General features: G+C 33.4%; 1 protein-coding gene across 1 annotated transcript; it reads right to left on the reverse strand.

Moving 5' to 3' along the window:
• Positions 1-9,766: 9,766 nt before the first annotated feature.
• On the reverse strand, positions 9,767-23,021 carry LOC141460516 (uncharacterized). Its single transcript, XM_074140606.1, has 4 exons — positions 22,861-23,021; positions 15,062-15,357; positions 13,642-13,884; positions 9,767-9,996 (listed from the first exon to the last, which is right to left on the reverse strand). The coding sequence occupies exons 1-4, from the start codon at positions 22,862-22,864 to the stop codon at positions 9,886-9,888; spliced, it is 654 nt and encodes a 217-aa protein (XP_073996707.1). The 5' UTR covers positions 22,865-23,021; the 3' UTR covers positions 9,767-9,885.
• Positions 23,022-23,598: the final 577 nt, after the last annotated feature.

Genomic DNA, 23,598 nt, shown 5'->3' on the forward strand with positions numbered 1-23,598 from the left:
AAAAGATTTGGGATTTATATCAAAATAAAAGAGAGATTATCATACAAAAAGGTTATAGGACAAATTGGGACAACTATCGCGGAAATTTTCTTGCAAATTACCTCCTACAAATTCTTCGCAGCAATACTGCTTATTAAACAGATTATCTACTTGAAGAGAGGAGTACCATTGCGGATTCAGGGCAACCTTCGATTGTCCAGAGGTTTTAATTTTTGAAAATGCAAGATAAATGTTATGATTCAACGTCAAACTTCAAAAAGGTAACAACAACAATTTCTGAAAATACCGTTTTTCCCGAAATCTGTTTGATCTTGGTTGTTGCAAAAAAATTACAGTCATAAAGGAGGATTTGCCCTACATTATAAAGAAAATTTGGGAATTCTATCTTTTATAGAAAAAGAGAAAAAAATTATCAAAGTTGGGTGTTTTTCAACGTGACGCTTTTTCGTGCAGATCGTCTTAATAGATAATTGATTAGATTTAGTAATTAAGTTTTTAAAATACTTCATTTTCTTTTTTATTTCTGAAATAATGGAAGGTTGGAATACCAACTTCAACATTTCTGATTTTTGGTCTAACATCACAGCTACTTCTTCAAAATAACTGCACTAGTTGAAGCTTTTGTTTTAAGTCTTCTTCTGCTTTCAATTACATGTAATTAACGTTAATTGCATTCATATTATTAAATCATTCATGAAAATCGGTTCAATTGTTGATAATTTGAAACGATTGCTATACTTCCCCTTAACTAGTGTAAGGGCAAATCGTCGCTTTAATGTTACGTAGGGGAGCCCTAACCCTATCATCCTGCCCAATTTTATCAAAATTGGGCAAAGATTTACAAAGTTATTAGTAATAATAATTTTGGAGGGGGCTTCACATATATGGGGCTAACTCCTCCCCCATTTGATGTACAGCGTCGAGAACCCCAAAAGGCACATCTACATAAAATTCCGAATCGAATGACATCTCATTCATGAAAATCGGTTCAAGCGTTTAGGCGCTACGTTGTTTACAAAAAAAAGTAACAAGAATAACAAGAACAAGAACATTTTCTGAAAATGCCGTTTTTGCCCATTTTCAGCAACGTATTTCTCGAAATCTATTTAATCTATGTTGTTTCAAAAAAAATTACAGTTATAAAGGAGGATTTGCCCTTTATTTTAAAGAAAATTTGGGAATTCTATCTTTTATAGAAAAAGAGAAAAAAATTGTCAAAGTTGGGTGTTTTTCAACGTGACGCTTTTTCGTGCAGTTTTTAAAGATCAACCCTTATACAACTGTCCTACCGGACCGTTTTAATTCTTTTTATATTCTTCAAGTATCTTGAATAGAAACGCACTGCTCCTTTAGTTTCATCATAGTGCTGTTAAAGTCCTAGTTGGTAATAGTGAATTTTTTTAGGCCACAAACGAACCTCTGAGATAAGTCGTGGAATTGAATTACTGGCATAAAATGGAATTAACTTTGAAGATTTAACTAGCAAGTCTTACTGTTTTTGATACTTGCTAAAGTGAATAAAAAAAAAATGCATAGAATTTTGTTACACTCTAGTAGATTAATTAGTAAAGATCGAGGCGCCACGGTAGCCGAGCGGTTAGAGGCGAGACCTCCAAAACTAGTATGCATTGTGGTACTGGGTTCGATTCCCGGTCTTAGACCTTGGATTTTATTTAATGGTTAAAAAAAGAGATTTACAGTAAAGTATGTTTGCTAGTCGCCTCCGTCCACGACATTAAGCCCCGCCTGAAAAATAGGCCATTACTTTACTTTACTTTTTAGTAAAGATCATGGAATTCCATTGTAAAACCATGGTTTTTGTGCGTATTTTGTTTAAAAATAGAAAATAGATAAGCTATAATGAACCTAATAGATCATTTTAAATACACAAATCTAGTGCTGCACGAGAAACGAGACAAATCTCGTGAGCAGAAGACGAGACTTGAGCAACCGAGACCGAGACCGAGATCGAGACATGATATATATCTCGTCGAGAAATCTCGGTCTCGTCTCGGTTTTTCAAATATTAATTTTTAGCTACAAAATTATAAAATTGTGTTCTTTATTAATAAATAATCATTACGAGTATTGAATTAATTATTAAAAGATACGATTTTATTATATATGTTCAATATTACTACATCTATTTGACTTCGAATTACATAAGTAAAGTAAGCAAAGTAAAGTAATCGCCTATTTTTTCAGGCGGGGCTTTACGTCCAACTACCAATTAGGTGTCGCGGACGGAGGCGACTAGCAAACATACTTTACTGTAAATTTCTCATATTAACCATTAAATAAAATCCAAGGCCTAAGACCGGGAATTGAACCCAGTACCACAATACACTTAGCTTCGCAGGTCTCGCACCACTCGGCTACCGTGGCGGCCCCCTTCGAATTACATAATTTTTACATAAATTCACTAAATTTCACTATTCATATCATTCATTCATTCAATTTCATAAATTTCACTATTAATAATCTAATACTTTGAACTTTGATATCATTTGAATTATATTTTAGAATTTTGGAATTAGTGAATTTGAAAAAAAAGACTATCTATGCACCTAAGAAATATTGCCACAAATTTTCGTTTTTAAAATACACTTTGCCCAAGCATTGATACATAAAAGAGCTTTTACTGAGTCAGAAGTTAGAGAAGATCTTCTATTGGTCATTATCATCGCAGCTTGCGAAAATAATCTTTCCGATGGCACTGAAGTTGCACAGATACTAAAAATATCTTTCGCCATTCTAGACAAATTTTTGAAGGAATTCTCAAGTGTTTTCCACCATTCTAAAATGTCAACGTCTACTGGTGCTTGGTCTAATTTGGTGTAATTAATTATTTCTGTCTTCCATGCTTCGGTGATATTTGCTGATTTTTGAGCAAATGGTGAAAAAATATTGTCTTTCATTTGGCGCGTTTTTAACATCTTTTTGAAATTATATAAAGATATATAACAGTAATAGTAATATATGATGCATTGAAGTGTAAGTAGTTGTCTTCTTTTACACACATTTTCATTACCAATACATAAATTAAAATAATTATTAGAAAATAATAACATTTTTTGAAAAGTTATTAATAGCAAACCGCTTTTAATACTTGAACAAAAATTCAAAAAACCGAGACCGAGATATCTCGACGAGACCGAGACCGAAATCGAGACTGCATAAAGTCTCGCCTCGTCTCGGTCTCGTGCAGCACTACACAAATCTGATTTTATAAGAGATTAGTGCTAAAAAAATAAGTTCATGTCACGAACATGTTCAAACTTGAAACCATACGATAAAGACTTATTTTCTGCAAAACCTTCAAAAACATAAATCAAAACTATATAAATACAAAATAAACTTCGACATAGAACTGCATAATTTATCTTTTACAACCTCTACGAGTAAAGTATGTTAATCATAGTTGAATTTTTAGTTTGCATAAATAGCTAGACTGACTTTATGGCTAATATAGTATAAGTGTGTATCTATGTTTGAAAATAAGGTTTATAATGGTGTCTATTGAGGTCATAATTTCGGTGAATTCTTTCCCTTTTATTATAGGTCTATCATTACGTGAAACACAACTATACATAGTAACCTATTACACAATTATATCGGCATTACATACGCGTATAGCCACCAAAATAAAATAGAAACGTTTAAGAGAGTGTATGAGAAGTGGGGATAGAAACAGAGAGAGAATACATTCATAATCTGAGATGATCTCTGGGTATTGATCCTAATGCCTTCCTGATTCTAATAGTAGAGGGTACCTGTTACCCGCAGGTCTACCTGCACTTCCATTGAAGTACTAGACAGAAATCCTGTTTGATTATTTTTAGAAAAAGGAGTAAAAACAAAATTCATGTAAGTGAAAAAAAAGCATTCTGTATTTTTTGAAATGATTGTTACATCCTTTGTTCTTGTACGAACATCGTGGTCAATTGTTTTGTGAGGAGTATAATGTCATTTGTAATAAGATTGTAAAATTATTAAAGTATTCTAGTAAAACCAAAAAAATTATTTTTTGGGCTAACTTATCCAACTAAATAACCTATTGAATTTACATGTTAAATTAACAAGAAGTATTCTTTAACGGAGCAGCTGTTGAAGGCGGCATCCTGGAGTAAATAGTGTATAGTCTAAAGCAGGGATGTCAAACTGGGCGGCCCCCGAGGTAATTATCTTGTGGCCCAGGATGTACCGAAATAAAATGAAAATAGTAAAAGTTTTCTATGAAGGAAATAGCGCTTAGGGGAGGCTCGAGGCAAAATATCAGATTTTATTGTTTTTTGAGATTACAATATCTCCTAACAAGGAGTTGATAGTGAATACAATAATATTTATATAGATAAGAAAATAGTAACATTACAAACTTGTATTGAATTAAAAGGAACAAAAATAAATTTAATAAACAAAATCACCAACTTCTGGTGGAACTATTTAACAGGTCAATGTACAAAGCAATATGATGTGGTCGAAAGCCAAACTATAAACACTATTCATTCAAAATAAAAGCTCTTACTTTCAGTGCTGAGACTGTATAATAATACACATTATTCAAGTGCTCCAAATCAGAAATACATAAAATTTTTTCCAAATTACCCAGCTCATCTAACGATCTATCAATATATTTAGTTAAGTATTTTTTACGGCAGCTACCATATATTGGACAATTTAACAAGAAATGAATTAAATTTTCAGGTTTCTGAAGATTACAAATTGTACAATTTTCCCCTGTTTCAAGTGTATACAAATTTCCTTTAAAAAATAATTTAAATCGGTTCTCATTTGATATCCTTAATTGGCTTAATATTCTGCGTTTACTTAAATTACAATGAATTTGCAAATAACTTTCTTTAAAGCCTAGAGCACTTATGCATCTATACATTTTGTTATAGTTAGAATTAAGAACAGATTCTACATCTTTACTAACATGGTGGTTTACATATTTTTCCACCAAGTTAGGTAATTCTTTGCGTATTATATCTGGATTTTCATAATTTATGATATGTATCATTCCAACCTTGGACAATTTCTCTTTTAATTGTGTGTACCAATTATAGTGTATTTTATTGCCCGACCATTTATCTAGAGCTTTCAACCTTTGAATACAAATTTTAGGTAATCTGGACGAGTCCATTTCCATTACTCTGCACAGCCATGTAACCATACGCTTAACAATTTTTATTTCAATATTATTGTGACCACTTTCCAATCTTACAAAATGGTTAGGTGTGTTTCTTGGCCAGTGATATAAAGACTTATAAAATCTCAATGGCACTACTTCCAATTTATGACAATATAAAGGTGCCCAAACTTCTGCCGAATATAACACCATCGACTCTACCATGGAATTACATAAAATCATCTCAGTGGCCCAATTATTGCTGCGCGTTTTATTTAAAATACTTCGGGTATTAGCTGAGGCAAGCATACCTTTTTTAACAAAAAATTCTGAATTTTTCAGAAATCTACCCGACGAATTGAACAAAACACCAAGATAGCAGTATTTATCCAGAATTTTAATTTCTTTATTGGTATACATTAACGGCCTAGTGCGTTTATTTCTACCTCGTTTGAAAACTACAGCGTTGGTTTTATCCAAGTTAACTTCGAGTTCATGGTTCTCACAGTATTGCTCAAGTAGATGTAATTTCTTTTGCGCTTCTACTATTGTATTTGACAGAATGACCAAATCGTCGGCAAATAAAAGGGCGTTTAAATCGGTTAGCTCATCAATAGCGATACCGCTAGTGCCATCCGTCTTAAGGCACTTAACTATATCATGGACGAACAACGAGAAAAGTAATGGAGAAATAACATCACCCTGTAATATTCCCTTAGTTAATTCTATCTCTTGATTTTCAAGTTTAATTTTAGATTTACTATAAATATTTTTTATTAAATTTATCATTTTTACACTTACACCAATCTGTGCTAACTTCTGAAACAATATAATGTGATTAACGGTGTCGAAAGCCCGTTTAAAATCTACAAAGATGGCAACGAGCGATCTTTTATCAAGCCTAAGGCTTATGTTTATTGCCGAACTGAGCACGAATATATTGTCGGTGCATCCCCTATTACTTCTGAATCCATTCTGTTCTTCCGGTAGTATATTGTTCTTTTCTGACCAATTCATTAGCCTCTGAGCAAGGATGCTCGTAAAAAGTTTCGTGATAGTATTTATTAGAGCAATACCTCGATAGTTTGCAGGATTCTCTTTATCACCCTTCTTGTGTATGAAATGCATTGTAATTTCGGCCCATTTGTCCGGAATCTCCCCGTAATTAAAAACAGTATTAAAAAGATTAAGCAAGTAGTGTTCCCAGTTAGCGGGTAGGATTTTATATGCCTCATACGGGACAGTGTCAATACCTGGTGCTTTCCCTTTATTACACTTCAACACGGCAGTCTGTAGTTCTTCTAGTGAGATATCCGTATCAAGCTCGCGTACCGAAAATAACCCTGGACAAACAATTTTCAAATCCTCTCTGGGAGGGTATAGAGCCCTATAAAAAGCAATTATTTTTTCCAAGGGAACTGGCTCTCTCTTACCTTTAATCCTTCTGACTCGGTTTATTGCCTCCCAAAAATCCTTGCAATTTTTAACATTTGCCAACTGTTCCAGATATTGTTTATAAAACAACTTCTTAGCATTTATTACACATTTTTTATAAAGATTTTTGCAGTCATAATATTCTTTTAGCAAAATTGGTGAAAAATTATTTCTTTTACAGTTTTTAAAACTAACTTTAACTCTTTTTTTTGCCTCTTTACATTCTAAATTAAACCACGCATTTTTTGTTTGATAAATATTGTAATTATTTGCCGGTACAAAAAATTTTATTTCAAGTAATTGTAATTGAGTTGCAGTTTCCTCAATTGCTTCAATAATGTTATTATACAATAGGTCAGGAACATTAGAATTAAAATAAATTTTATCTGATTGGTTTAATCGATTAGAAAACTCCACCGATCTCCCCCCATCTAAAGAATATACCTTTCTCGCTGTTCGTCCACCCTTATTATTTTCATCTTTATCCAGGATAATCCCGTATAGGCTCAAAGAACACGGAAGGTGACAAGAGTTCTCTATTATATCGATGATCTCGAAATTTTTTATACTTGCAGCCAATGGGTAAGTCAGCCAAACAGTATCTACCACACTAGCACCGTTGTTAGTGAAACACGTAAAAACACCAGATCCATCATTTTTAGATCTCCCGTTTGCTACAAATAAACCGTGTTCTTCCATTAGTTCGCATAATTTTCTCCCTCTAACATTGACTACCCCATCCAAGGAATTTCTCACTGCCGACAAATTTATATCCTCAAATAATTCTTCGTCCATTTGGTTTAACATCCCTATACGTGCGTTCCAATCCCCTCCAATAACAATTTTATCACAAATTACATCATTCCCCAACTCTAACAACATTTCGTCTAATAATTGCAAACAAACATCATTATTTAAATCCGGTTTTAAATATACATTACCTACAATGATTGAAGATAAATCTGATTTTACATGTAATATTAGCCATAAATTTGTAGCACTTATTATTTTAATTTCCTGTTTTGGCCTTTTTCTAATAAAAATTAAAATACCTCCACTAGCTCTACCTTTTTGTTTATCTTTAATTGCATCTGAATGAAAAATTAAATACTGGTCCAGCCAGGGAGGAATACTAGCAGGGACACTAGTTAGAAATGTTTCTGAAAGGGCTATTATATCGTGATTTAATAAACTATTTTTTGTATCTAAATTCAAGCTAAAAATATTATTATAACCTTCAATATTCCAATATAGAATATTATAGCCAATATTACTTAACTTTACAGTACTAATGTTGACTTTGCTATTGATTCTTTGAAGTTCCTTCTCTGGTAGGGTGCTCTTCTCCGGGTCGATCTGATGTTGTTGGGCGTCGAAAAAGCCTATCCACTGTAGATGTCGTTCTAATCTTCCTCTTTTTTGCTATCTTGGTTGAGACATCACTCCTCTCCGACTGATCCGTATCCAAATCCTCTATATCAGTAACTTCCGCTTCCTGTGAGACATCCCCCAACAAACAGGCTCGAGGCAAAATATCGTACACACAATTCCCAGTTCCCGTTTAACAACAGAAGACGAGTATACTCGTGGACCTGGGCCTTTCCTGGAGGGCTAGTGGGCTTGTTTAAACGCGGTGACTACTTCCGGCGATGTTTGGAAGCCAAATGTCTGCCAACTCTCAGTGGAATTCCTGAATGATTCGGTTTTTTCAAAAGACGAAGTAGGAATTCCCCAAAATATATATTCTTATTTAGGTGAGAAATATCCAAAAAAATGTTTGCTGCACAAAATTCATGTTATTTTTGGAGTACGCCCTTGTGTGAGCAACTATTTCTCGTCTATGAAATTAAATAAAACGGCATACAGATCAAGATTGACTGGATAAAACATCTGTCTGCCTTAATGAAGATTGTCTGTTCTCAGTCTCTGAGTATCCAGATATTGGGAAACTAGGATAAATAATTTGTAAACATTTTGTGGCCGGCGTGAATCTTTCACCAAGTGGCCCATGATTTAATCGAATTTGATACCCTTGGTCTAAATTTAACAGTCCTTATCTGGAAAAATGAGTCTATGCCAAAAGTCTGGTTCAAAGCAGTGTTGTGCTCTCAAAAGCGAGATGAGAACAAAGTACAATAACTATCGCGGAATTCCCTTGGTGTGTATTACCTGCTATAAGTACTACTCAATCCTACTGTAAAACAGGTTATCCTAGTGGAGATAGTATTTCCTAGGAGGATTCAGGGCGGTTATCCAGATATTGTTCTTTTTTATGAGAATGCAGGAGAATTGCTACAAATTTAACGCCAAATTTCCTATCCTTTTTATATACCTGAATTAAGGATATGATACATTGGACACTTAGATGAATGGATTAGGTTTACCAAGATTCGGCTTTCAAAAAAATGTCGCTCCAGAAAATTCAGAAGGTTCTGTGAAGGTACAGAAATTTGAATTGTTGCAAAAATTTCGCGTTATTAGAGGCAGCTAAGCCCCACGTTTCTCACAATTCAACTAAATTTTATGAAAGATGATAAGTGCAACACGTATAATAAGATGCATCATTAAAGAATATGGGTGAACACTAATTAAATGGCATTGTGGTCAATGATAGCGCAAAGTCGAAGTCGCAATGGCAGCAACTATAAAGAATTCGAATAAGCTGTAAATAAGCGCATGCTTCAGTTAAATAAAGCAAAATATTTGCTGCACTTAAGGCAAATTGGAAATGATTTTGGCCATGTAAATCTAGCTAACAGTTTTTCACTAATTATGGTCGCTTATCACACGTTTAATACCAGTAAAGCAAAGATTCCAGCATGGAAACAGCGAGCTTTTAGAGGCTCCTTTCAAAATAATGATTTTGCTTCAAAATATTAACGAAGATGGCCCCAAGTTGTTGTTCTTTACAACAATTTTAAGACCACTAATGGTTAATGAGAGAGTTAAACGTGCTTTCTTCGCCTTTTTTTTTTTGGAGATTGTGAGCTTCCGTATTATCCTAATCCCGGCTATGAAGGCTAGGCCTTTTAAATCTTTTGGACTGCACAATTGTCCTGGAGGCACACCTGGAGATAATGATCGGATTTTATCCTCTTCTCCTCTACTTCAAATTGAGCAGAATAAATACAATAATTAATAACAGAAACTGATACTATGTAATTGATAACCTTACATCAAATATACAAAATGAATCAGCAGAAATTAAAACAATGAAACCACTTTAATGACATCTGGTTGTTTAATGATACATTATAAGTGATATAGTCCGCCATTTTTTTTACTTGTGCCGTATCGGTTCGTCAAAGCAAACAACATTCTTTTTAACCGCTCGCTTCTTTCGCATCTCCTGTCTCTTCATCGCTTAAACATTGTTTCATTAATTTCGCACTCAGCAACTCAATAATGTGTAAACTCTGTCTATGAACTTCCTCCTAGTTAAATAAAAATAAATAAATCAAAATTAATCCAGAAAACTGGGTCCATATTTAAAGTAAAGATATATAGCTAGGCTTTAATATTTAAGAGAATTGTGTAGATGAGATAGAGAAGTTTCGTGTAGACAGATATAACAGGAAGATTCTGGTCGCGGAGATATCTTTAACATTCTCAGGGATAAAGTAAAATAAAATATGGCGCACTAAATTTTTTTCCCAATTATGAAGCACGTAGAGTTCCTTGACCTAAGAGATTCCAACCTAAAGAATTTCCTTCACCCTGAGTGCCTACTGCTCTTATAAAGCACAAATCCCTAGCATTCTTCCACCTGTTTATCATAGGAGTTAGGATTTATTACGTACATATACAGGGTGTCCCAAGCTATATGGATAACGACTTTTTCTCGGAAACTAAGATAGCTAGAAAAAAACTAAAAAATACGTGTTCCTTTAGTTTTTTGTTAGGAATCCAAATTTACTTTGTAATTTTTTTTCGGAGAGGTAGCCAATGAATCGCCCCCCATGTCGATATAACACGCCCATCAAATTTCCTATCGAGATATCTCTTTACAGGCCTGATGGTGTTATATCCATCACGGGGGCTATTCAGTGGCCACCTCGTTCACCGGATTTGACACCTATGGACTATTTCCTTTGAGGATACCTGAAAAACAAGGTGATTATTCATAACTTTTTTCTTTCTTTCCTTATTTCTGCTTATCTAAAAGCATTTCTAAATCTAGGTGCATCAGAATCAAGCCGGGATTGCATCTGTAGATGAACTAAAGCAGAGAATAATAGATACCTGTAACTCGGTTAGAGCCGAATCTATTTCTTTGGCAGTAAGGGGCAATTGGCAGGAAAGTGCATGTCTATGCATCTCTAATGATGGACGCCATTTCTAGCATGATTTGTAATATTAATGAGGGGTACAATTTATAATAAAATAGTACTTTTCTTCTTATTTAATCAAAAAACCGTTAAAATATTATCATTTTGACGTTTATTATAAGAGTCATGTTTTCATTCATAACTTCTAAAATATCGCTCACAGAAAAAAACCGTTCAAGTAAATTTTCCTTTAAAAAAATAGAGGAATCCATTACTGAAATAAAAACCGCACCTTCCCATTTGAAAAAATGAAGTTGGTGCCTATATCTCGCTTCTGGAAGTACCGAACAAAATTTGCAAAGTAAATTTGGATTCCTAACAGAAAACTAAGGGAACACGTATTTTTTAGTTTTTTTTCTAGCTATCTTAGTTTCCGAGAAAAAGTCGTTATCCATATAGCTTGGGACACCCTGTATATCGATTTGATGTGATTTGGTTTTTATATCGATTTCACATTATATAACCTGTATGTGGAGGTTATATTGATGATAAGTTTCCTTCATTTATGAATTTATAATAGCTCTTATTAACTGTAAAAATATTATACGAGTATAAACGAGTATAATTCTTCTTTATTCTGTGGAAACAATACAATAGCATATTTATATACAATTCAGAAATAGCATGGCTACAAGCTGTCTGCATGATTAAATTAAATAATAGCACTTTTAAATAAATAAAATAAAATAATAATAACAAACAAATAAATAAAACAAACTAAAATAAAATAAAAATACAAGTAAAATAAAATTACACTATATTATGAATCATATTCCATAAAAAATAATTAAATATAATATACAAATAATAATCATGGTTGATATAATTTAAGTGGAGGTAATTTGTTTATATCTATAAGACCACGCTTTTTTTAGCAAAATAAATAACTTTTTGAGAGTTTACCGAACAGAGAAGATTCGCAATTTGGTGTGGTGATATATTAGAACCAAAATATTCTGTATGGAAATTGGATAATATTGGACAGGTAATAAGAAAATGAAAAAGATCCTCAGGACCCTGCAAGCACAAAGGACAAAAATCTCAGCCTCTGGATCCTTCATAAGACAAGGGACCTTGTTCTACGCCAATAATTCCCCTCAGACTAACCAACCACTTCAAATCGTCAAACTTCAGGTTTACGTAATCATTACTAATAATTTGACCAAATTGAGGTTTAATATCCATCAGCGTTCTGAATAATACAAACCGTTCAGTATCTCTTGCTCGTTTCAGAGACTCTTCACGAAAAAAAGCTTTTATTAAAAATATTATATTAAGGATTCAAATTAGCGAGAAATCGGTCCAAATCAAAAACAACAACTCGTCTTTTTGCCAACTTTTCGACAAATATATTGACCTTCTTCATTTCTTTCTTTTTAAGTTGTCTACTCGTTATGTTGTTATGAGTTTGTAAACAGTTTGATAGCCTAGCGCAAAATGTGTATGATGTACACTTTGATGTGTCACTACCAAATGGTAGTGAAAATAAATATTTTATAAAGTCGATAAATATTTGGAGAATTGGGGGTTTCTTACGTTATCCAGTGAGGTAGAAAAAACAAACTTAAGCCGAGACTATGGGGGGAAATTTAGGCACGATTTACTGCAGTCACAACAAATTGGACAATAGCTGGGTATAGCCTGGACTATTTACCAATCACAGGTTGTCTTCTGCCAGAAAAGAATTACGTTGCGTGCGTTTGTTCATTGTAGAGTGGCCCGTGCATAGAACTAAGAACAACGTATTGGCTGTTCAGCCTTAATGTGGAGTAATGCTGCAGTATGTTTGTACGAGTAGATGCTGATAAATTTTTTCGCCAGTGGTTTTGTTCACCACCACTCCTGTGGCTTATACAGCTCGCCCATTCTCTGATGGCCGCTCCGATAAGGCATCTAGCGATGCCACAAAAGGGTATTCAGGTCCTGTGATAACTGCGGTGAATATTTCCTGGGCTAAGCGTTCTACTGCCTCAGAGTCCTAGTATTCTAAATTACCAAGCACCCAGACAGAAAGATCTTATTCTGGCAATCAATTTTCTTCAGCAATATGTTCATAGAAGGTATTCATCTCATAGACAGACCCTGTGCTTATCTACTAGGGCAGTGATGGCGAACCTATGACCCGCGCAAGCTTTTTCACTGATCCATAATTGCTTGCAACCATTTATTCGTTTACGCGGGTTGATTTAGATTTTCTAATTGTGTGGATAATTTATATTCTATCTGTAATTTTTCAATCACGCATTGACACAAAAGCAATTTAAATGCTATCTATAACCTTTAGTTTGATCATTACAGTTCTAAAACGCAAATGACGACAAATGCTTTTATAGTATTTGAAATAAAGCAAAAGTGTATACAAAATATCGATTAAATTGTATAATTTTACTCATATTTTGTTTGTTAAAAAACTCGACAACCCAAAGCAAATAACCATATTTAGATTTTTCTTCAGATAAAACACACTTTTGTAAGGTTTTTGTTCAGTTATGTTTGTAAAAAGAGTCTTCCATAGTACTTGTTTCGTCCCCGTTTTACCCGTTAAGCCAACTGAATTTTAAAGATGTTTAGTTTTGAAAATATTCAGTTTAAAATTTTTTAAACTTAACTCTTGTGCAAATGGGCATTAGTGATCCAAGTGCTAGTAGTAAAAAGAAAAATGAACAAAATTTGACCCACTTCTCAAAAAGGTTCGCCATCCCTGTTATAGGGGTCGTGTGTCTAAATTTAAATTCAGGAGTTTACAAATACCTGTTCATTCGAGCTAACTTCCCTATTGGATAATTCTAAGTTTAATACATCGGCTGCGCAAAGATGTGCTCGTTCAATCAATGACTGCAATTCTGTATCTCCCAAATCAAAACCTAATGTCTGCAATATATTCTTCCAATCGGCCAGTTTGTTAATCACCTCAGGAGCGCTGGCCAGTACTTTCTTCATAGCCAATAATGATTCAGCTGACCATGTGTCCAATGAGAACGCACGGAAAAAATTCTGAAAAATAAGGTGAAGAATTTCATAGTTTTTTTAAAAGGAGATCATATTCTTCAACTTTATTTAACTTAATATTAGATATGTAAGCGAAAAGCAGTAGTTCTATTGTACAAATTCAGTAACATCTTAAAGATATTAGATATTGAGCTTCAAAGTAACTCAGGGAACTATTAAAAGTACTGTGGAATTAATTGAAAGGTTGGGAATCACATCCGTAAAAAAAAAACTGAAATCTTGAGGTAAATTTTACAATATTTCTTTTTTCTTAACTTAATGGGACCATGCTCAAAATATTCATCAAGTCTTGAAATATGAGATGTACACAGACTTGAAAGATTAAGTATATTATTAATATCGTTAAGACGATATTATTGTAAGCAACGGAGACTAGAAAAGTAACTGCCAGTTCTGAGCGGCCTTTTTCTACGTTGTTGGACTCCTGGAGAGCAGCATTTCAAGAGCACATCCAGATGGTGAGAAGAAGAAATAAGAAAATTAGGGTGATAATGAACGCTAAGGTTACTATTCTGAGAAGAAATGAGATGAGTTTGGGATGGATCAGGTCCTTTAACCAGATTTGGAGATGAAAAGGTTGATTAGGATGAAGAGATGAAGGTACTTTGAGTGAAGGAAGTCCGCCAGGAAATTTAGGAAAGACTTCATGAAAATTTAAATCATTTAAGGGAAAATCCTCAAGAGTGTGTCCTTAATAATCCTTTAAAAGCTTTTCTCTTTCTTTCTTTCTTAAAAGAAAATCTAGTAGGCACTGTCTCAGACGTACAGAGTTGCTGGAAAAGTGTGGATGGTTGCAGGTTATGTAAAAAAAAAAGATTCGAAGCGGATAACCTGTAATTAGGTTAAAATTCCTTTTCTACTTTGTATTCTTAAAAAAAATTTTAGAACGGAATAAAGTATTTAAGAACCGCAGTGAGTAGATTAAGCATTTGAAAATTGACAGTAGAATGCGCTAGTGAATGAAGGAGGTTATGAGATTTGCTTTAAAAGAAATGATAACCTACCAAACATTTACAAAACAAGGCTAAGGAAGTTCGTAACATATTTCTAAAACTGGTAAAACTACTTTCTCTAACCCGTAAATCTTTTCCAAATTATTTTCGAATGTAGCTTAAATCTTTGAAAAAAAAACTATAAGATTAATGTTGACCAAAATGATTACCTCTAACAAGATATTGCCTTCATGATCAGGTTTCATTGGATCAATAAGCATTGTTGCAATTTCCTCACTGAATAGATCGCCCAGTACAACTTTAAACAATGCAATTATCTTTTCTTTATTAATTAAAACCTCCTCATCTGGCCATAATGATGAAAATATTTTAGTACATTTAGTGGCTATTGGATCGTTCATCTCACAAGATGATGCACTTTGCGTTGTTGGATCAACCAATAAGTTGTTTTGTTCTAGCGATTTTTGTGCTAGATCTTCATCTAGGTTATCTTCTTTATTCGCTTCTAATTAAATCAATAAAAACAATAATTATTGTTATTAAAAGTTAACGCTATCAGTTTCAGAGCTAAAAAGTTAGAGATTATATTTCCTGCTATAATGTTCTGACATTATATTTGTGGAAATAGATGAACGTTTGAAAATTTACGCAGATAGTGAAATAATTACAAACAAAACATAACAAGATTTGTCAATCTCATTTTTTTTTAGTTCATTATCATTTAAAAATAATCTAACTTAAACATTTTTTTTTTTTGTTTAGAACACGGCAGAAGTCCTAGACCCAAAAAGAAAGAATCCGTATTCACCTAGTTCTGACTTTAGGAGGCATTGCATAGTCTAGGTCTATGTCTAGGTCTAAGACTTCAAAAAAAAAAAGAAGGAAAAAAAAGACTGGCTTGTTCAATGAGGTGGGCATAAGAATAATCAAACTCCTTTACTGTCGAGTAGATCAGAAAAACAGGAGAGTAGGAGACAATAGACCTGTTGATGATGGAATTCTGTTCAATGAAAGAACTGGCGGTATCTTTCAAAACACATATTACATACCCCAGCCATACGGCAATCTATATGTGTTCCGTGTGTGAGACGCTTTACATGCTTCCACCCTCTTACCTTCTCTTTGGCTTTACTATGTTTAGACGACACAGAGTGGGCGCTCCACTTCCTACCTGAAGGACCTCGTCAAGAGAAAGAAATCTTAAGGTAGGTTTATATATATATATACACAAAACAGTGTGTATGTGTTTGTAAGCCTTGTTCTCTCTAGGCCCTTTACAGAGTTATTTGTTAGATAACATTACAAAAAAGAAAAAAAATAGGATAGAAAGAAGGAAGGAAGATGAAGAAGGAATGATTATCCTTGGCGCTCGGGCCTTCAGTTCTCTTAATCATTTCACGTCCTTAGTTACATCAAAAATAACAAGAAGGTTTAAAAGCCTTGCCACTTCTACTATTAGCTATGTTTAAAAATTTGGTAATAAGATTTCACAAATAAAAAGTAATTAATTAGCAAGTGTACAATACATACATAAAGAATGGACGAAGAATTACGATTACGTAATTTGTAAGGAGATAACGGAAAAATCTGGGAATCATTTAAGAACTAATTCCTATCTAATCGATATACTCGATCTAATCGATATACTAGATCTAATCGATATACTAGATCTAATCGATATACTAGATCTAATCGATAAACTAGTTCTAATCGATATACTAGATCTAATCGATATACTAGATCTAATCTATATACTCGATCTAATCGATATACTCGATCTAATCGATATACTCGATCTAATCGATATACTCGATCTAATCGATATACTCGATCTAATCGACGTACTCTATCTAGAAAAATCTAAACATTAAAGAAACATTTTACGGTCAGCCGTTTTACTTTAAATTTTGGTAATTTGGTTCTATAAGTGACTCATAATAATAGTTGATTTTATTCATCATAACACGTATGTTTACTGTAATTCTGACCGAAAACGGACTTTTATGTGACATCAGATGGATGAAAGCCTGTAATCGATCTGGGGATTCGATAAATATGCGTGGTTACCGTGGATCAATTCCACATTTTCAGCAGATTCCTAATAAGTTTCGGCTGTTTCGGCGCTCTTTTCATACTATTGTAATTAACATTATAAAATTCATTTTTTGAACTTCAAATGTAACCAAATGTTTTAATTGGACCCTGATTGTGTATGAGATATTAATTTAATGTAGGTCAACATATTAAGAATACTGGTAGGTTTACAGTGTTCTCTTGTTATAAACAACATGTCCATCGCCGGTGACAGTGAGCTATAAGAAGCTCCTAGGAAGAGAAAATTTTAGGGGCCAATGGCCTGGATTCGAAACATCTCTGCGTGGGAATCAAATACTCTAACCATACAGCTAATCCCTTCTAATTACAAGTTATTATAACTAAATGAATGAATTACACCTTCAATGCATCATCTAAAATGAAAAAAAGAATTAAACATTTTAAATTGCGGTTACAAAATCTCAAATATAAAAGAGGTGAAGCCGGCCTAATCTATTGTCTGCGCCAGATGATATTTCGGCGAGGTTGGAAGATATATCAGCATATTAGACCGGATGGGTGTGTCCACCCTAAATCTGTACCCCAAACGAAGACACACCAATTTTTACTTCCTCTTTGCAATACGCCTACTGCTTTTTTTTTTTTTTGGACAAACATTCTTGAGGATTCATTTTGCTTTCGGTTATTCCCCCACCTTCGATCGCTAAAAACAATGAGATTTTTGTTGTTTTTTTTAACAAATAAATAAACAAGTTGTATAAAAATATAGTGGGAGAAATAAAATAGCGTAAATTCTAATTAATGGCTTCCCATCTCGGTCAATCATTTCTGTTAACATCCGCTTCGTGTTCACTCCCTACCCAACTTCAACACCTACACATTCTTAACCTCCTCAACACAATACTTCGACTTGTAAGTCCAGTTTATCACCATATTTCTCTTATCTCTGTCACAGACAAAGGTACTAGACCACCCTGTTGACAACTTTACATCATCTAAGGACAATAAAATGCAAATGCATATTGCTATAGTTCTGGACGAGATTAATTCATATTTTAAACGAAACATCTACCTTCGCATTATCAACCTATACAGCGTGAACCAGTAAGTAACGTCCATAGACCTGCTGTGTGTAGTACATCTAAAGTGCAGTTCAACGACGTATTGGCCAACTTCATATTTTCCACTGTTCTTGAGTGACGTCACTTTATTTGTTTTTTCTAAAATCATTACTTTTTTGCTATAAAAATTGACATTACTCAGAAAGTTTTAGTCCGAATTCGATTCCGATAACACGGTTAGAAAGCCAGATAAAGTTTCTAAAAATTGACACCATTTCGAAGCATAAAGTATACTCCAAACAGCTTCAATCTTCCTCCGAATACTGGGAATAATAAAAGTAATCGAAATTTTTAAGAAAACTCATTAGGCCCTTACGTGATCATTATTAGATCTAGGTGCTGGCCACTTTTTAGTAAAAGTTTCCTTGTCTAATGGGCTTTCTAACAGTATATCATTTTCCAGGATTCCTTTTATCTTCGAGCGAGAAATTACGTTTGTTTGGCAAGAAAACGTAATCACGAGCACTCAACAGTGTTAGTTTATCAAGTTGTTTAATTCATTGAAAAACTCTTTTTGATGGACCAGTAGTCAATTTTTAAAGTAGATTGTCTTAAAATAATGGAAGCCAAAGGTTACAAATTGCACTTTAAACATTTACTTCTGGTCTCTCTCTGAAATATTTGAGAAAATGTAAGGAAATATTTTAAACAAGTACTTAAACAAAAATTCATATAGTTTGTATTTACTCCAAATTAAAATTTCACACACAACTGCACTTTCGAAAAAAATCAAGATCGTGAATAAGCCTTAACAACCCTTTGCACCCTGTACATCCGTGAATAGTGCACATAAATTTTTCTAACAATTATTTGGCAGTTAAAATCGTACATTTGACTGAAATAATACTTTACAGTAAAGTAATTACAAAATTTTGATGAAGTACAAAATAACAATAAACCTAAAATTATTGATATTGTGCTTTTATCAGACTTGGCTAGTATGCTTATTGTGTCCTTAGCCGGTTTCGGGTCTTTACCCATCGTCAGAGGTTATTAATTAGTTTGGTGTGGTTTCACATGCTGATTGAAATAAAATTTTAATGAATTGTAAAACTTTTTATCAAAATATTGAATTACTAGTATGTATTTTAATGTCTTGCACTATACTTGCTGACGATTCAGTAAACAACTATAGTGCAAAACTATTGCACTATAGTTTGAGGAAGTAAAAAGTGAAAAATATCGATTCAGTGGGAAATCCCGGTTAACTTATTCTTTCCTTGTGATTTCTAAACCACCTATAGAATTTAAAGTTGACTCGATGGCAGTTAAATTTTTGTACAATGGGCCCCAACTAAGATGAAAACTTTTTCAATTTCTGTTAAACAATATAAACTCTCGTTTCGAAATCAATCTGATTCTATATTATTGTAGTTGAATACGTTCAACCAAAAAAATTCAATCTCTAAATTGTTAATTTCTCTTTTATACGTTTCCACTAACACCTAGCCTAAAATGGGTATAAGTAAATTTAAGATTGTAAAATATCATTGCCAATTTCAGATATAATTTTTAATAATTTTTTGCCAAGCTTACGTGACTAAGTCTTCTACAGAGCTTATACTAGTTGACAATTTATCATTCGTTTAACATTGTTACCATAAAAGATCGGTATACCTTCTGTTCTGACCGTTTAGGAAACCTACTAAGTAAATTGTACGCTATTCTGCTATTTTTGTTCGAAATCGCCTTCAATAATTTTCTTTACAGAACAAAAAAATCATTTTGGAGTTAAAGGTAAAATGTTCGCCGAGTTAGTAACTCGAGAATTGTTGATAAAAGTTTCGCAAGGGAGAGAGAAAAAACAAGGAAACCAAACAAAGCCCCAAATCTGACTTGTTCGCATTAGAAAATTATAATAATACAAAGAGAATATAGAAACATAAATTCTCATGGAGGAAACGGGTTACTCAGAAGTCAGAAGTGTACGATGATGGTAGTAGAAAAGCGAGGTGATGATGATGTGGCTCTCTGTGGAGTGGATGCTGAATGAAATAAGAGTTGAGCGGATGTGAATCTCTTACCTAGACAGATCCAAAGAGTATATAAGAGATATCTCTTAGCTTGGTCGGGTGCGCTATCAAAGTAGCCGTACAGCAAACAATACTTATACAAACCTCCCTTTCGTTCTTTAAAAAACATATCCAACTATATGTATACCATGTTCCCACGTTTTACACGGGACTATCATTCGAATAAACACAGCCCTCAGTTGAATATAAATCTGTTTATGATTCATTTTTTTATGAATGTTATATCCTCTAGTAAATAATAAAATGACTAAAATTCCTTAAAAACAAATAATGAAACAAAAATTTAAAACAAATTAGGGTACTAAATGACACTTATCCAAGCTATATAAGTGACCTGAATAATAATAATAACAATCATAACCTGACCTCACCAAACACATACGAGGGTCGTTTGAAAAGTCCGTGCAAAAATAAAAACTACTTAATTTTTTGGGGTAAACCTTTTTTATTTTTCAACATAGTCTCCTTTTAGGCTTATACACTTCGTCCAACGCTGCTCTAGTTTGTTGATCCCTTCCGAATAATAGGATTTGTCCAAGTCTGAAAAATAGCCATTCGTTTCTGCAATCACCTCCTCGTTTGAATAAAATCTTTTTCCCGCCAGCCATTTCTTCATATTGGGGAGAAAATAGTAGTCCGAGTGAGCCAAGTCTGGAGAATAGGGGGGATGTGAAACGAGTTGGAACCCTATTTCCATTAATTTTGCGACCACAACTGCTGAGGTGTGAGCTGGTGCGTTGTCGTGATGGAAAAGGACTTTTTTGTGGGCCAATCGTGGGCGTTTTTCTTGCAGCTCGGTTTTCAAACGGTCCAATAACGATGAATAATATGCACCTGTAATAGTTTTACCCTTTTCCAGATAGTCGATGAGGATTATTCCTTGCGAATCCCAAAAGACAGTCGCCATAATCTTTCCGGCCGAAGGAACGGTCTTCGCCTTTTTTGGCGCAGATTCCCCCTTGGTAACCCATTGTTTAGATTGTTCTTTGGTCTCAGGAGTGTAGTGATGTATCCATGTTTCATCCACAGTGACGAAACGACGCTTAAAGTCCTGCGGATTCTTCTGGAACAGCTGCAAACCGTCCTTGCAACACTTCACACGATTTCGTTTTTGGTCAAGCGTGAGCAATAGCTTTGTCATGTCCAACTGTTGATGCAAAATATTATGTACCCGTTCATTCGAGATGCCCACAGCACTAGCAATCTCACGCACCTTCACTCTTCTGTCATCCATCACCATATCATGGATTTTATCAATGATTTCTGGAGTAGTAACCTCAACAGGGCGTCCAGAACGTTCAGCGTCACTTGTGCCCATATGACCACTCCGAAAATTTTGAAACCACTTATAAACTGTTCTAATCGAAGGTGCAGAGTCACCATAATGTTTATCAAGCTTCTCTTTAGTCTCCTGAGGCGTTTTGCCTTTCATAAAGTAGTGTTTAATCAACACACGAAATTCTTTTTCGTCCATTTTTTGAAAATCTCTCGACTTCCTCGATTCAAACGAATGCCAAACACAAAGAAATAGACCGATCTGGCTGAAACTTGGTGTGTGTTCTTCCAAGAGATGCTACTAACTAAACATAACCTCGATACGCGCCAGTGGTGCTATCTCTCTGACTTTGCACGGACTTTTCAAACGACCCTCGTAGTATGACTTTCTCTACCAAAGTTCTTGAGGTTCTAACTAATACATTATATTGCATTTTAGTAAAACTTAGCAATTTTAAATATTAAACTACATAACAATTAAGAAACACCAGAAGAGCGAGATAAACGTAGAGTAAATACTGAATGGAGAAAAGTTAAGCGGTCTTTGGATCTACCAAGACAACTAAAAGATCTTCACATGAATAAATAAAATTTCAATAAAATCTTGGGAGTTGTTTTCAAGAAAAAAAAAATGCAAAAACAAAAAATACTAGAAAATTGATTTTGTAAATCGATGTCAATCTCTTATTCCATCCCAAAATTATCTCGAAATGAATTCTCATTGAAGAATTATTCAAATAAAACATAAACAAGTAAGAAATGTAGAAGCCATTCTCGAGAATAACAAGCCAAAAAGAAAAGTGGAACATCCCCTTACTTAAGTTTAGTTATTAATTAAAATTAATTTAAAAAAAAAACATATTTAATCTTCAAAACAAAACCTTCTTGTACAAATATTGTTCTTAATCGTAACCCAAACTTTCATCTAGTGAAAGCCAAGTTAACACCAAATTAAAATAAGCCACTAAATCAGATAAGTAAGAATAATTAAAGAAAAAAATCTTTAATATCCATTAAAAGAAAATAAGTACTTACAAATAGTAGTATAATTAGTACTGCAACCAAACACATAGCACAGAGCTGCGCTACTTGTGCCTAACTACCATTCGCCCAAAAATTAAAATTTAACATTTATTCATGAGTTTATTTAGGTTTGCTAAATAATTCTTTTTAATGAAATAATAAAGAACTTTTCATTTACTTTTATTTGGGGTTTATGAAAACATGCGACCTAGTTTACAAGCCGCTTTATGATAGTACCGTTTTTCATTTACATGAATCAGATAATTGCATTCATATTAAGGCTACCAACAAACGACACAAATACTAGGTGTTATCCAATTCTCATTCTTGAATAATGACTCATAAATTTAAATTTTAATTCAAAGTAATAAGGCTAGCTTTTATATTGTGATTATAGAAGCGATGAATAACATAATCATGGTACTATTATTGGTAAGATATAATCATTCATAGTTTCCAATCATGCCTTATCTATAAGAATAGAAAACGTCTTTTACTCACCCATATCTTATTAAGTGAATCAGCAAAGCGTTTGTTTCGTTAAATTACAAGAATTTTTATCGTAAAATGACCAAAAAATAGGAATTTACAGTAGAAAGTAAACTAAAAATTTCTCAGGAAAAAAATAATAATTTATATGGTGATTCAAGATTAAGTTTATAAAAAAAATTGATTCACATATGTTTTGGGAATACGGGAAATAATAATATTTAATATTTTAATATAATCCCATCTGTTTCTAGTTTGTGTTAGACTAGTGGGCGAAGGACACTGACGCGTTATTTATTTTGGAAAGGAATTTGAACTAGTCCATTTTAGAAACAACTTGCTTCTTCTTGTCTTCTTAAAACTCAAATTGATCAATTTTATGACAATTTTAATTTTGTTTAAACTTTTAATTTATCTAATCATAAACTAATAAATAGGGAACGGATTCGTATGTATTTTCATATTTTTTTCTAGGCAATTTACAGACGTTTTTCAACTAGAAGTGTTCATACTGACACTCTTTAAGCCGTTTGAGCCTACTTTTATTTCACATATTTCCACATATTTGGATGTTATCGCATATTTATACATATTTGATTAAAATAAATAAATATTTCTACATATTTAATCAAAATATGTACATATTTTTCATTTTGGGCATATTTTCATAATTGGGAGGTGGTTGACAGGAACTGTAAACCACAGACTGTAGGGCTGTGAATCACAGTGGTTAAAAAAGTGTTCTTAAAA

This window comes from Rhodnius prolixus, unplaced genomic scaffold, assembly GCF_049639745.1.
Source record: "Rhodnius prolixus isolate KJV_2025 unplaced genomic scaffold, Rpr scaffold_6, whole genome shotgun sequence".
NCBI classification, from domain to species: Eukaryota; Metazoa; Arthropoda; class Insecta; order Hemiptera; family Reduviidae; genus Rhodnius; species Rhodnius prolixus.

Excerpts from the sequence above, each read along its gene's own strand:
- LOC141460516 (XM_074140606.1), bottom strand. Across the intron at positions 13,885-15,061 it reads AAGGCAATATCTTGTTAGAG|AATTTTTTCCGTGCGTTCTC; the intron begins GTAATCATTTTG and ends CTTATTTTTCAG. Across the intron at positions 9,997-13,641 it reads AAGTTAGCTCGAATGAACAG|GAGGAAGTTCATAGACAGAG; the intron begins GTATTTGTAAAC and ends TTATTTAACTAG.